Here is a 13,008-nt window from a genome sequence, read left to right as displayed (position 1 = left end):
GCTTTTCTTTTTCTTGATACAAAAGTCCCTGGCTTTTCTTTTCTCTCTTTTTAAAAGATTTTATTTATTCATGAGGGACACACAGAGAGGCAGAGACATAGGCAGAGGGAGAAGCAGGCTCCCTCTGGGGAGCCTGATGCGGGACTCGATCCCAGGACCCCAGGATCATGACCTGAGCTGAAGGCAGATGCTCAACCACTGAGCCACCCAGGTGTCCTAGTCCTTGGCCACTTATTCCCATTTTTAAAAGGTACATAAGCCCTATGAACGGCATCTTTTGAGGTTCAGCAAGTACGTTTGCCACACCTGGTTTAAGCAAGAATGATATGCAGTATGTTTACAGTTTAATGTCCATTTTTTTCCCTTGAGTCTCAAGAGAACTTTGAAATAAACCAAAAGGGGATGACCACAGAAGGCACGTGATTTACCTGCCGTGAGTCACAAAGGACCTTGGTCGTAGTCACGGAACCGCACAGAACTTACTTGTTTTAAATTTAAAGAAATCTGGCCATGATGCAGGTGAGCTCTACTTGGAGAGAACACAGGTCTAAAAATTCACTTTAAGAAAATGTGGGCAGAGACAAGAAAGAAAGTCAATTTGGTGGTTGCCTGGGGCTGAGGGTGGGAATGGGAAATGACAGAGAAATGGGTAGGAGGAATCTTTTGGGGATGACAGCAATGTTCTAATATTAGACTATAGTGACAGTTGTTGCATAACTCTGTAAATTTACTAAAAATCACTGACATGTGTATACCTCATGCTAGTGAATTTTACAGTATGTAAATTACACTTCAGTAAAGCTACAAAAAATGTACAAAACCATCCAGCAACAAGATAAGTTTAGGAATAGTAATCGGGCATTTTGAAAGAATATTTTAGTTCTTCCAGCTTTAACTGAGGAGGTTCCCTAGTGACTCAGACTCCTGAGATCTCTACATCTGCATTACTCACTCGACAGGATGCTGTTGACTCGCTTGCAATGACTCCAGAGGACATGTTCAGAATATTTAAGAGGCACAGTGGATGGGGCATCACTCAATCAAACAGATGTTGACCTCAGGACCAGAGGGGGTCCTGGGACCCCCCCTCTGTGCTAGGTGGCAACCCTTTTGGCTCTGAACTGTGGGGAGATCTTGAGGGGGAGGTCCTGGGGGATGGAGCTGAGGTGGCCAGGCAGGTAGGTGCTATCCTCAGAAGGGCTAGTTCAGTATTACGTTACTAGCCCCCCTGCCATAAAGGGGTCCTGAATGAGAGTGTGCCAGCGAGCTCCATCGAACTGTCGCATGAGAAGAAATGCCTGGTCAAGCACCAGAATTAAAGGACTTTATAACTGGCAGGCAAAGTATACTACATCTGAAGAGCATCACGCTTTGCTCTAAGGCTCAAGGCTCTAGAAGCAAGGAGCCCGTGGTGAGCGCCTGCTGAGACATTTGGCACCGCACAGTGGGGGCCAGAAAGACCATCTTGCACCCGCACCCGCACCTGCAATACTCACCGTTGCTCAGCTCAAGGCCTGGAAGTGGTCTGAAGAGAAAGAGACACAGTGAATGCAACAAAGCTCTTGCCCTCTCTTGTCCGTTTAGTTCTACTTAGCAGACTTTGGGGAGTGTCAACTCTATGTTAGGTGCAGCGGGAGGTAAACAGGAGGCTGCTCGCTCTCACTAAGAAACAGGGACACGGACCTACAGCTCCCAGAAGCGGAATACGATAAAATGAGTATGAGAGGCAGCCTGGCACAGCACCTGACCTCAGAGCCCCGCCGCCCACCTCCTGGGGTAAAACAATTCTTGTGCAGCCACCTGCCCACCCAGAGCAAGGGGCTACCTTCAGACTCATTCTCACCACCAAGTAGGGAAGGCTCACTTACCGGATGACTGTGAATTTGATAAATTCTGCGGCATCCAAGATCCTTCTCATGGAGCTGATTTCCAGATAACCAGGGGCTTTGAAGACCACCCCCGGGGGCATGCCGTCAATGACCACACAGCCAGGGTTGAATGTGATTTTCCGGTAGGGAACTTTCACAGGGAAATCCACCCCGATTGCTTCACCTGTGATGAGACAGGCAACAGAAGACCATGTAAGTGTGTCACTTACTTTTCCCAGACCAGGCTTTGTCTTTAGTGCCAAGATGTCAACGTCCTTCCCGTCCAGTAACAACATGGGCCATTGGCCATCATTACTTCACAGACAATCTTACTGACTTTGACATTGGCAACGGGCAGTAAAAGATTCAGATTCTCTCCCCATGAAAGAGAAACAATCCAGCATCTACCTGTAAAAGGGTTTTATGAAGATTAAATAATCACATTCGAGTGCTAAAAGCAATGCTCAGCCATGGTAAGAACTCAGTAAATCAAAGATAGACATTATTATCGTGATTAGTGTATCCATGTAAAAGCTCTTCAGGAAAAATACACACTGATTTTGACTATAGCTCCTTCGCAGAAAGATCAGTTTCTTTTTCTATATATAATTATTTTATTAAAAAAATTTTTTTTAAGATTTTATTTATTTACTCATGAGAGACAGAGAGAGAGGCAGAGACATAGGCAGAGGGAGAAGCAGACTCCCTGTGGGGAGCCTGATGTAGGACTCAATCCCAAGACTCTGGGATCACGACCTGAGCCAAAGGCAGATGCTCAACCACTGAGCCACCCAGGTGTCCCTATTTTTAAAGCTTTTTTAGTAAGCTCTACACCCAACATGGGGCTTGAACTCATGGCCCCAAGATCCAGAGTCACACATTCTTCTGAGCCAGCCAGGCACCCCCAGAAATATCAATAAAGTATTCCAATAAAAAGAAATATTTCAAATATATACATTTTGGATATATAAAAATGTAAAAACTTACCAAATTTTCGGCTAAAGAGGTCATTGACTTGCTCTCTTAGTTGTTTTATCTTTTCAATGCTGGATAATCTTTCCTTCTCATTATCTAAAAGTAATTAGACAATCAAGCACACTAGTGTTATTGATATATTTGCCTCCACAAAAGCTGTTGGAGGAGGTGCCTGACAGCACATGAAAGAAGCACTTTACCTGGCTTATCATTCCATTTAGTTCTTGGAAATGTGTAAATGGAAGCCATTAGAGATGATAAAGAATTTCCCAAATTATAAATCCATGTAAACACACTCCATCCTACTTTAGGGAACCTTTTCAACATTATGCAGGACAAAGATGTCCACTTTCACTTCTACTCTTCAACATTATAATAGCAATCCTAGTCAATGCAATATGACAAGTAAAAGGAATCAGATATACTAGGATTAGGAGGGAATATTTTTCAATACTTAAAATTTTTATTGTATTTAACTTTGAATAACTAAAGCAATTATGTGGTTCAAAATTCATAAGACATAGAACAGCACACAGTGAAATATCTCTCTCCCATCCCTCTCTTGGCTCTGTTTCCTTCCTTGGAGAAATTATGTTATTAGATTCTTTTGTGTCTCTCTAGATACATTTTACATATACATATTCAGAAAAGATTGCTTGACGGGCAGCAAATAAATTCCACCTCTGTAGTCAATTCTTATGTAATGGTAGCTAGTGCTTGGAGTTGCCTGCCTTGAGATGTTTTTTCCAGGTAATGCCAAGGCATGGATGTGAGAAGCAGTCTATATCCGATTAATAATGTCTGATACAAGCAAGATATTCAGTGTGTGACAATTATCCCCTCTGTAATGTATTTTATATTCTTTTTTTTTTGTATTTTATGTTCTTGAATTGTCATTCCTTAGTTGAAAGGCTGAATGAAGCAAAAAACAAAACAAAATAAAATAGCTCCAACCCATGTCATAAAATGGCTAAAATAGAACAAAAATATAACAGAAAGATAGAGAGTCAATTATGATAAAGCCAGATAAACTTCCATACCTGGAATTGTCACCTGAACAATGTTAAGATCTTCAACACCTGCTGCAGAATTTGTAATAGTGGATGAATTTGTGCTTCCTAAAAACAGAAAATGAAATTTAGAACTTCAAGAAAATTAGGTTAATTCTCTAAAAATGTCAACATGCCATTCTCATCAGAAAAGCACAGACCCAATTTTTTAAAGCTTCAGAGAACAATTAGCTGCCAGGTGGCATGGCATTAGTTATATTTGTGTCTCTGCAGTTTAGTGTTGATGTCAAAGGAGAATCTTTAAGATAAAAAGAAAAAAAAAGGATGTTGGGTGCCTGGGTGGCTCAGCTGGTTAAGAGTCTGACTCTTCATTTTGGCTCAGGTCAGGATCTCAGGGTTGAGAGATCAAGCCTGGAGTTGGGCTCCATTTTCAGGGCAGACCCTGCTTAAGACTCTCTCTCCATCTCCTTCTGCCCCTCTGCCCTGCGTATTCTCTCTCTAAAATAAATAAATCTTGGGATCCCTGGGTGGCGCAGCGGTTTGGCGCCTGCCTTTGGCCCAGGGCGTGATCCTGGAGACCCGGGATCGAATCCCACGTCGGGCTCCCGGCATGGAGCCTGCTTCTCCCTCTGCCTGTGTCTCTGCCTCTCTCTCTCTCTCTCTCTGTGTGACTACCATAAATAAATAAAAATTTAAAAATAAATAAATAAATAAATCTTTAAAAAATAAAAAATAGGGATACCTGGATGGCTCGAGTCTGTTAAGCATCTGCCTTTGGCTCAGGGTGTGATCCTAGGGTCCTGGGATCAAGTCCCACATCCCTCAGGGAGCCTGCTTCTCCCTCTGCCTGTGACTCTGCCTCTCTCTGTGTCTCTCATGAATAAATAAATAAATAAAATTTATTGTTTCCTTTTTTAGATTTTACTTATTTGAGAGACAGTGAGCAAGAGAGAGCATGAGCAGGGGGCAGAGGGAGAAGCAGACTCCCTGCTGAGCAGGAAGCCTGATGCAGGACTCCATCCCAGGACCCTGGGATCAAGACCTGAGCCAAAGGTAGATGCACAACCGACTGAGCCACCCAGGTGCCCCTATTGTTTCCTTTTCTTCCTTTTTAAATGGAAGTAGAGTTGGCATACAGTGTTGCAACAGTTTCAGGTGTAGGACATAGTGATTTGACAACTGTCTATGTTACACTATGTTATATTCTTAAAAATAAGACAACCATCCAAACATTTATTGATGGAAAAATGGATAAGCTGTGATTTATATACATAGTGGAATATTATTCAACCTTAAAAAGAAAGGAAGTTTTATCATATGCTGCAATGTGGATGAACTTTGGAGATTTGATTTTATCATTTTTTTATTTTTTATTTTAAAGTTTTTTTTTTTTTAAGATTCCATTTATTTATTCATGAGAGACACACAGAGAGAGGCAGAGACACAGAAAGAGGGAGAAGCAGGCTCCATGCAGGGAGCCCCATGTGGGACTTGATTCCAGGACCCTAGGCTCACGCCCCGAGCTGAAGGCAGACGTTCAACCACTGAGCCACCCAGGCGTCCCTATTCTATTATTAAAAAAAAAAAAAATTTTTTTTTTGAGGGAGAGAGGGTGAGGAAGTAGGGACAGACGGGCAGAGGGAGAGAGAGAGAGCCTTAAGCAGGTTCCATGCCAAGGGCAGAGCCCAACACAGGGCTCGATTTTATGGCCCTGAGATCACGACCTGAACCAAAATCAAGAGTCGGATGCCTAACTAACTGAGCCACCCAGGCGCCCCTGAACTCTTTATAATCCAGCAGAAGAGGGAATATGCTTCGGAGGGAATGCAGCCCTACCCCTCCCTGCACCCTCTTCTTTCTTCCCTCACTTGGGATGGAGCAGAGTCGGGTCCCTGGCCAGTGCTAATGTGCATGACCTAAAACACACACACACATAGGCACACATACTTACATGTATATACCTATACACCCCACCCACACCCCCTACATACATACAGACGCACACCCACATCCCCTTGGCCCCCCATATATCCAGAGAGACACACACACCCCCTGATGCCAGTTTAATTTTTCTCCCCACAATAACCCTTTAAGAGGAAATGAAAGCCACACTGAGCAGCATCACTCTGATGAAGCTTTTGACAACTAACCTTCAATTTTCACTTCGACTTCAAGGTCCTCATTCGTTTCTGAAGGGACACGTTGAGTGGAATCTTGAAAAAAAAATTGCTAAAATGACATTTGTTATTATGTATTCTCATGTTCCAACCTTTTATTGCTCCTGTACAAAAACAGTAGCTTAGCCTGGCTTTTTTTTTTTTTTTAAGACTTTATTTATTTGAGAGAGAGACAGAGAAAGAGAAGCAGGCTCCCCACTGAGCCAGGAGCCTGATGTGGGACTTGATCCCAGGACCCCGGAATCATGACCTGAACCAAAGGTAGATGCCCAATCGACTGAGCCACCCAGGTGCCCCTAGCCTGACATTTTAAACCATTTTAAAAAATTTATTTTTATTTATCGTTTTTATTTTTTAGTAATCTCTACACACAATGTGTGCCTCAAACTCACGGCTGTGAGATCAAGGGCCACATGCTCTTCTGACCAAGCCAGCCAGGCATCTCTATGGTGAAGGTAATTTTAACTTTAAAAGGGATCACAGGGTAAGACAGGATAGCCTTTTAGGGGATAAGGGGGGGCAAGAAACTCTCACACATCATGAAGCAGTTCCCTGTCACCCACATTAGTGGACACAGATTTCTGTGCCCTTCTCTCTGAGGTGATGGAGTTCCTGTGATCATATCGCATTTTCTTGCTGTCACCAGAAATCGCTAGGATAAAAGAAAGCCGTGTGCTCTGGGTGGCCGTTCCCCTGCCAGCAGCCCCCGGGGTTCAGTCTGTTATGACACCGGTGGCACAACTGATTTTTCTGGTTTGCAAGAATCACGATACGGAGTTCTACAAACAGACACAAGTGTGGCTAGACGCCCTCACCTGACTCTGGCTCATCTCAGAAAGCTGCCCATTAACTGTCGGTAGAGGAAGAAAGACTCAAGACTAATTAGCTATTGGATATCGGACTATGGGAACCTGAGATATAATATCTGGGGGGAAATAGGTGAAGACACACCAGACCTCTCTGACTGTTCTTGCAGTTTCTTGTGACTCTTTACTGCAAAATAAAAAATTTACCAAAAAAAAAAAAAATCAAACTAATTCAGCTGTCTCATAAATGGGCTGCCTGCTATACTATAAGAAATCTCTTGGGGGTGCCTGGCTGGCTCAGTCAGTAGAGCATGTGACTCTTGATCTTGGGATTATAAATTCAAGCCCCACATTGGGTGAAGAGATTATAAATAAATAAATAAATAAATAAATAAATAAATAAATAAATAAATAAAACTTAAAAAAAAAATCTCTTCAGAAACAAGGTATTTCCAAGACCAACATCCAGTGACATCTTTCCGACTCCTACTCCACACCAGCTCTACCGGGACTCTCATGTAGGTCTTCCCTTCCTAAATACGTTCTATCCATTTAAAAAAAACCATGACAGAGCAATGTCTTGGTTTTAAATTTTTATTCTTATTTATTTTAAATTTTTATTCTTTATTTATTTTCATATCTATTTTGAGCAGGCTCCACACCCAACGTGGGGCTGGAACTCATGACCTTGAGATCAAGAGTCTTGCACTCCACTGACTGAGCCAGCCAGGTGCCCCTACAGAACAATGTCTCAATGGGCTTCCGCAAAGGGAAAGAAAATGTTGTAAGGGAGGAACAGATTTAAACTGAATTTGAAATCTCCTTCCTCCCCAATACCCAGGGAAAGTCAGAAAGTCAGAAATGGCAAAATCCTGTCACACATGGGTGAACCCCAGGGGGGAAGGGGGAGTGTCATACCAGGTGAAATAAGCCAGTCACAAGAAGATGGACATTGTATAGTGTGATTCCACTCACACGAGGGACCTGGAGTGGTCCAGCTCACAGGGACAGCAGGCGGTATGGGGGCTGGGGGTGTTGGGGCCAGAAGGGCACCGTGTTCCATGGGGACAGATCTGCAAGAGTTTGGGAGGCCCGCTGCACAACAGTGTGAAGAACACACACACTTAACACTATTGAACTACACACTCGGTAATGATTCAGATGGTGAATTTTATGTGGTGTGTTTTTTTAGCCACGATTTTTTAAAAAATGGTTAATTTAGAAAAATAAATGGAAGTTGAATAATGGCAGAGGGGACTTGTCTTCTGGTTTTAAAGCAATTAAGTTCAAGATGATTCATACCAGGAGTGAGTGAATGATTCTAACACTGGACCGTTAACGTAGTGTGTTCTCTGGCAAAATTTATCAAAACTCTTTTAGGTCACAGAATTGAACCAAATGTTCAGGGAGCCATTGGAACTGTCCCCCACAATAAAGAAAGAACCCCAGAACTCTCCAAATCACAGAAACTATTCAAAGTGATTACACATTAGCTCTTTGGAGAATGCCTCTTACTTAAGAGAAAAATACAAATTATTTTGGGACTAAGATAGACCTACTCCTAAAAGCAAGCTCTTCCTGCTTGTAAACTGACAAAGATGTTCCATCCCTCTAGGTTTGGGGAGGACATTTCCTTTATTAATTTTACCCTGGAATGCATGAACCATTGTCAGAGTACAGGACTTAGATAAATACTCAAGATTTATACTCACATGGAGGGAAATATTATCAAATTCTACTTCTGATTCAAGAATTTCCTAGGGGCATATGCAAGAGAGAGAGAGAACAAGAACTGGGTGGCTCAGTTGATTAAGTGTCCGACTTTGGCTCAGGTCGTGATCCTGGGGTCCAGGGATTGAGTCCCACATCGTCGGGCTCTCCGATCAGCAAGGAGTCGGCTTCTCCCTCTCTCTGCCCCAATCCCCTCACTCCTGCTCTCGCTCTCTCTTGCATATGCAAATGTGCGCGCGCTCTCTCTCAAATAAATAAATAAAATCTTTAAAAACAGTATTTCCTAAAATACTTTTCAACTCTGTTCAAAAGAATAGAGGTGCCTGGATGCCTTAGTCGGTGGAGCATGCAACTCTTGACCATGGGGTCACGAGTTCGAGCCCCATGTGTGGTATAGGGTTTATTTAAAAACAAGAGATAAAAAAAAAAAAAAACAAGAGATAAAAGGAATTTTAATATGCCCATCAAGAAGACAAAAGGGAATAAAGCAACAAATGGCACAGGTGTAAAGTTTTCTTACCATGCAACTTCTAATTCGAGTGCTTTAAGGAGAATCACAGATCAGGAAAAGGAAGAGTGACAGAGTTCATAAGGCCACATTTTAGGGCTAAGACTTGGCTGGTTTTCTAAGACATGCCAGGAAGCTGCCTTATTTTTAAACTTAGGTCATGAGTGTTTAAAAGAGTGTGTTCTCTGCAAAATACTGTAAACTAAAACAACAAAATCAAAAGGAGGATAAAATGCCTGGCTTTTCTAACCTTCCATTGGTAATTCCATTTCTATTACTTCGCTACTCCCACAAGGATGCTGGCTTTCTGAAAGGGAAGTAAATGCTCAGTTAAAAAATAAATAAATAAAAGGCCAAAATACAAAATGTAAACAAGAACAAGAATTCATTTAAAACCACACGAACAGTTCAAGACCCACACATGAATGTACATGGGAAACACTTCGAGTCCTTAAAATAAAATTCACACAAATGATCCTTTCTTTATGCTTTTTCTTTGTTATTTTATCTATAATTTGGAGAAGTTTCAAACCTACAAAAGCAGAGATGGTGGAATAACGCCACGTGCCAACACCACCAATTCCCTATTCTGTTTTTCTGTGCCCACTTCTGCACACCTGCCTGCCACTGCCACTGGTCATTAAAGTAAATCCAAGGTCTGGGGCACCTGGGTGGCTGAGTCAGTTAAGTATCTGCCTTCAGCTCAGGTCATGATCTCAGGGTCCTGGGATCCAGCTCCAAGTTGGGCTCCCTGCTCAAGGGAGAGCCTGCTTCTCCCTCTCCCTCTGCCCCTCCTCCCAGTCTCTCTCTCTCTCTCTCTCTCTCTCTCTCGCTGTTTCTCAAATAAATAAAATCTTGAAAAAAATTCCCAAGTCTAGCAGGGTTGGGGTGCCCAGACTGTGCGTGTACAAATAAGACATAATGACTCTTGTCCTTCATCTTCACCACACAATTTCCCCCAAATTAACAATTCTTTTTTTTTTAGATTTTATTTATTTATTCATGAAAGACAGAGAGAGAGAGAGAGAGAGAGAGAGGCAGAGACAAAGGCAGAGGGAGAAGCAGGGTCCATGCAAAGAGCCTGATGCAGGACTTGAACCGGGAATCCTGGATCACGCCCTGAGCCAAAGGCAGGCACTCAACCACTGAGCCACTCAGGTGTCCCTACTTTTTTTTTTTAAAGTAGTCTCCATGTCCAATGTGAAGCCGATCCTGGGGCTTGAACTCATGATTGAGACCTGAGCTGAGATCACCGAATAAGCCATCCAGGTGAGGTACCCCTCTTTTTACTTTTTAGATAGAGTTCTTTGAAACACATGAGTTTTTAATTTTGGTAAAGTTTATTTTTTTTCCTTTGGCTGCTTAAACTAAGAAACCATGATCTCACCCAAGGTCACAAAAATCTATGTCTATGTGTTCTTCAAAGTGTATGTGTGTTCCTGGGTCTTACATTTAGGTCTTTGATCTATTTTTTAAAATATTTTTTTTCTTTAAATTCATTTGAGGGAGAGTGAGTTAGAGAGCACAAGCGGGGGTGGGGGTGGTGGTGGTGCAGAGGGAGAAGCAGACTCCCTACTGAGCAGGGAGCCGGAGGCAGGGCTCCATCTCAGGACTCGGGGATCATGACCAGAGCCGAAGGCAGATGCTCAGCTGACTCAGCCACCCAGGTGCTCCAGCCTTTGATTCATTTTGAGTTAATTTTTGTATACAGTGTGAAGCAGGGGTTCAAATGGATCTTTCTGCATGTAGATACCCAGTAATTTTTAAAAAGATTTTATTTATTCATTTGACAGAACGAGAGAGAGAAAAAGAGAGAGAGAGAGAACAAGTGAGAGAAATGACGGAGAGGGAGAAGCAGACTCCCTGCTGAGTAGGTAGTCTGATGCTGGGCTCGACCCCAGGACCCTGAGATCATGACCTGAGCTGAAGACAGGTGCTTAACCGACCAAGCCACTCAGGAGCCCCAGGTATCGTTATTCTAGTACCATTTTCTGAAAAGACTATTCTTTCTCCATTGAATTGTCTTGGCACTCTTGTTGAAAATCAACTAACTATAAGTATGTGGGTTTATTTCTGGAATTCTAGTCCATTGGTTTGTATGTCTATCAACACAGAGTGTTGATAATTGTAGGTTTGTAATAGGCTTTGAAATCAGGGAATGCAGGGGCACCTGTTGCTCAGTCGGTTAAGCATCTGATCCTTGATTTCGGCTCAGGGCATGATCTCAGGGTTGTGAGATCAAGCCCCATGTTGGGCTCCACACTCAGCTCATTATCCGCTTGGGATTCTTTCTTTGCCCCTTCCCCTGTTCATGCTCTGTATTCTTTTCAAGGTTATTTTGGCTATTCAGGGTTCCTTCCATTTCCACATGAATCTTAAGAAAATCTTCCAATCCATGAACACAGAATGTCTTTCCATTTTCTAGGTCTCCTTTAACTTTTTAAACAATGTTTTATAGTTTTCAGTATATGAGTCTTGCGATTCTTTGGTTAAATTTATTAAGTATTTTATTTTATTAAGTATTTCTGATGCTATTGTAAATATAACTTTTCTTTCTTTTTTAGATTTTATTTATTCATGAGAGATAGAGAGAGAGACACAGAGAGAGAGAGACAGACAGACAGACAGACAGGCAGAGGAAGAATCAGGCTCCATGCAGGAAGCCTGACGTGGGAACTCAATCCCGGGACCCCAGGATCATGCCCCGGGCCGAAGGCAGCGCTAAACTGCTGAGCCACCAGGGCTGCCCTATTTTCATTTTTTAAAAGTAAACTCTGCCCCCAATGTGAGGCTTGAACTCATGACCCTGAGCTCAAGAGTCATGTGCTCTACCGACTGAGCCAGCCAGGTGCCCCTTAATTTCATATTTTGATTGATTGTTCATTCTTAACATATAGAAATACAACTCATTTCTTTATATTAATCTTGTGTCCTGCAATCTTGCTAGCTCATTTATTAGCTCTAAGATGTGAATGTGTGTATGCCTTAGAATTTTCAACATGTAAGTCATGTCATCTAAAAATAGAAATAGTTTTAACCTCTTCCTTTTCAGTCTGGATGACTTTTTTTTACTTGTCTTGCCTAGAACCTCCAGTACAATTGATAACAGTGGCAAAAACTCATCCTTGTTTCATTCCTGGTCTTTGGGCAAAAGCCTTCCACCTTTCGTCATTAAGTAGGGTGTTAGCTGTAGGGTTTCATTAATGCTCTTTATTAGGTTAAGAAGTTCCAGGTGGCTCAGTGGTTTAGTGCTGCCGTTGGTTCAGGGCCTGATCCTGGGGACCCGGGATCAAAGCCCACATCGGGCTCCCTGCAGGGAGCCTGCTTCTCCCTCTGCCTGTGTCTCTGTGTCTCTCTCATGAATAAATAAATTTTTTTAAAAAAGAAGTTCCCTTCAACTCCTAGTTTGTTGAGTGTTTTTATTATGAAAGGATGTTAAATTTTGTCCAATGACTTTTTTCCTACATCTATTAGGATAATAGTATGGTTTTGTCGTTTATTCCATTACATTGTGCTCTACTGCTTGATTTCCATATATTGAACTAAACCTTGGATTCCTAGGATAATTTCACTTCATCATGAGGTAGGATCATTTTAATATATATTGCTGGATTCATTTACTAGTCTTTTGTTGGGGATCTTTGTATGTATATTAACAAGGGATATTGGTCTATAGTTCTCGGTTTTGTGTTGCTTTTTGTCTGATTTTGGGATCAGGTAATACTGGTCTCAGAGAATGAGCTGGGAAGCTTTCTCTCCTCTCCCAGTTTTTGGGTATGTGAAGAATTGGTGCTAATTCTTCTTTAAACACTTGGTAAAATTCACAAGTGAAGTCATCTGGTCCTGGGCTTTGGTTTGTGGGAAGTTTCTTGAGTACAGATTCATTTTCCTTGGTTATGACTATTCAAATTCTGTGTTTTATCTCTGATCAGT

At 42.2% G+C, this 13,008-nt stretch overlaps 1 protein-coding gene across 9 annotated transcripts in view; it reads right to left on the bottom strand.

Moving 5' to 3' along the window:
• LOC607692 (general transcription factor II-I repeat domain-containing protein 2) overlaps positions 1-13,008 on the bottom strand; it is a 66,729-nt gene that overhangs the window by 5,643 nt on the left and 48,078 nt on the right. For 5 of the 9 annotated variants that reach the window (XM_038539042.1, XM_038539046.1, XM_038539041.1 and 2 more), the window contains 6 exons: positions 9,326-9,382; positions 6,004-6,066; positions 3,884-3,961; positions 2,856-2,939; positions 1,869-2,052; positions 1,497-1,525 (listed from right to left, as the gene is read on the bottom strand). In XM_038539042.1, the coding sequence (XP_038394970.1) occupies positions 1,497-1,525; positions 1,869-2,052; positions 2,856-2,939; positions 3,884-3,961; positions 6,004-6,066; positions 9,326-9,382 (495 nt within the window). Of the gene's footprint in view, positions 1-130; positions 559-1,496; positions 1,526-1,868; positions 2,053-2,855; positions 2,940-3,883; positions 3,962-6,003; positions 6,067-9,325; positions 9,383-13,008 lie in introns of those variants that run through there. The other 4 variants (XR_005360529.1, XM_038539048.1, XM_038539047.1 and 1 more) reach the window with 4 other exon arrangements.

Source organism: Canis lupus, chromosome 6 (genome assembly GCF_011100685.1).
Source record: "Canis lupus familiaris isolate Mischka breed German Shepherd chromosome 6, alternate assembly UU_Cfam_GSD_1.0, whole genome shotgun sequence".
Taxonomy (NCBI): Eukaryota; Metazoa; Chordata; class Mammalia; order Carnivora; family Canidae; genus Canis; species Canis lupus.
The sequence above is the reverse complement of the archived record's forward strand: the minus strand, read 5'-3'. Positions and strand labels throughout refer to the sequence as shown.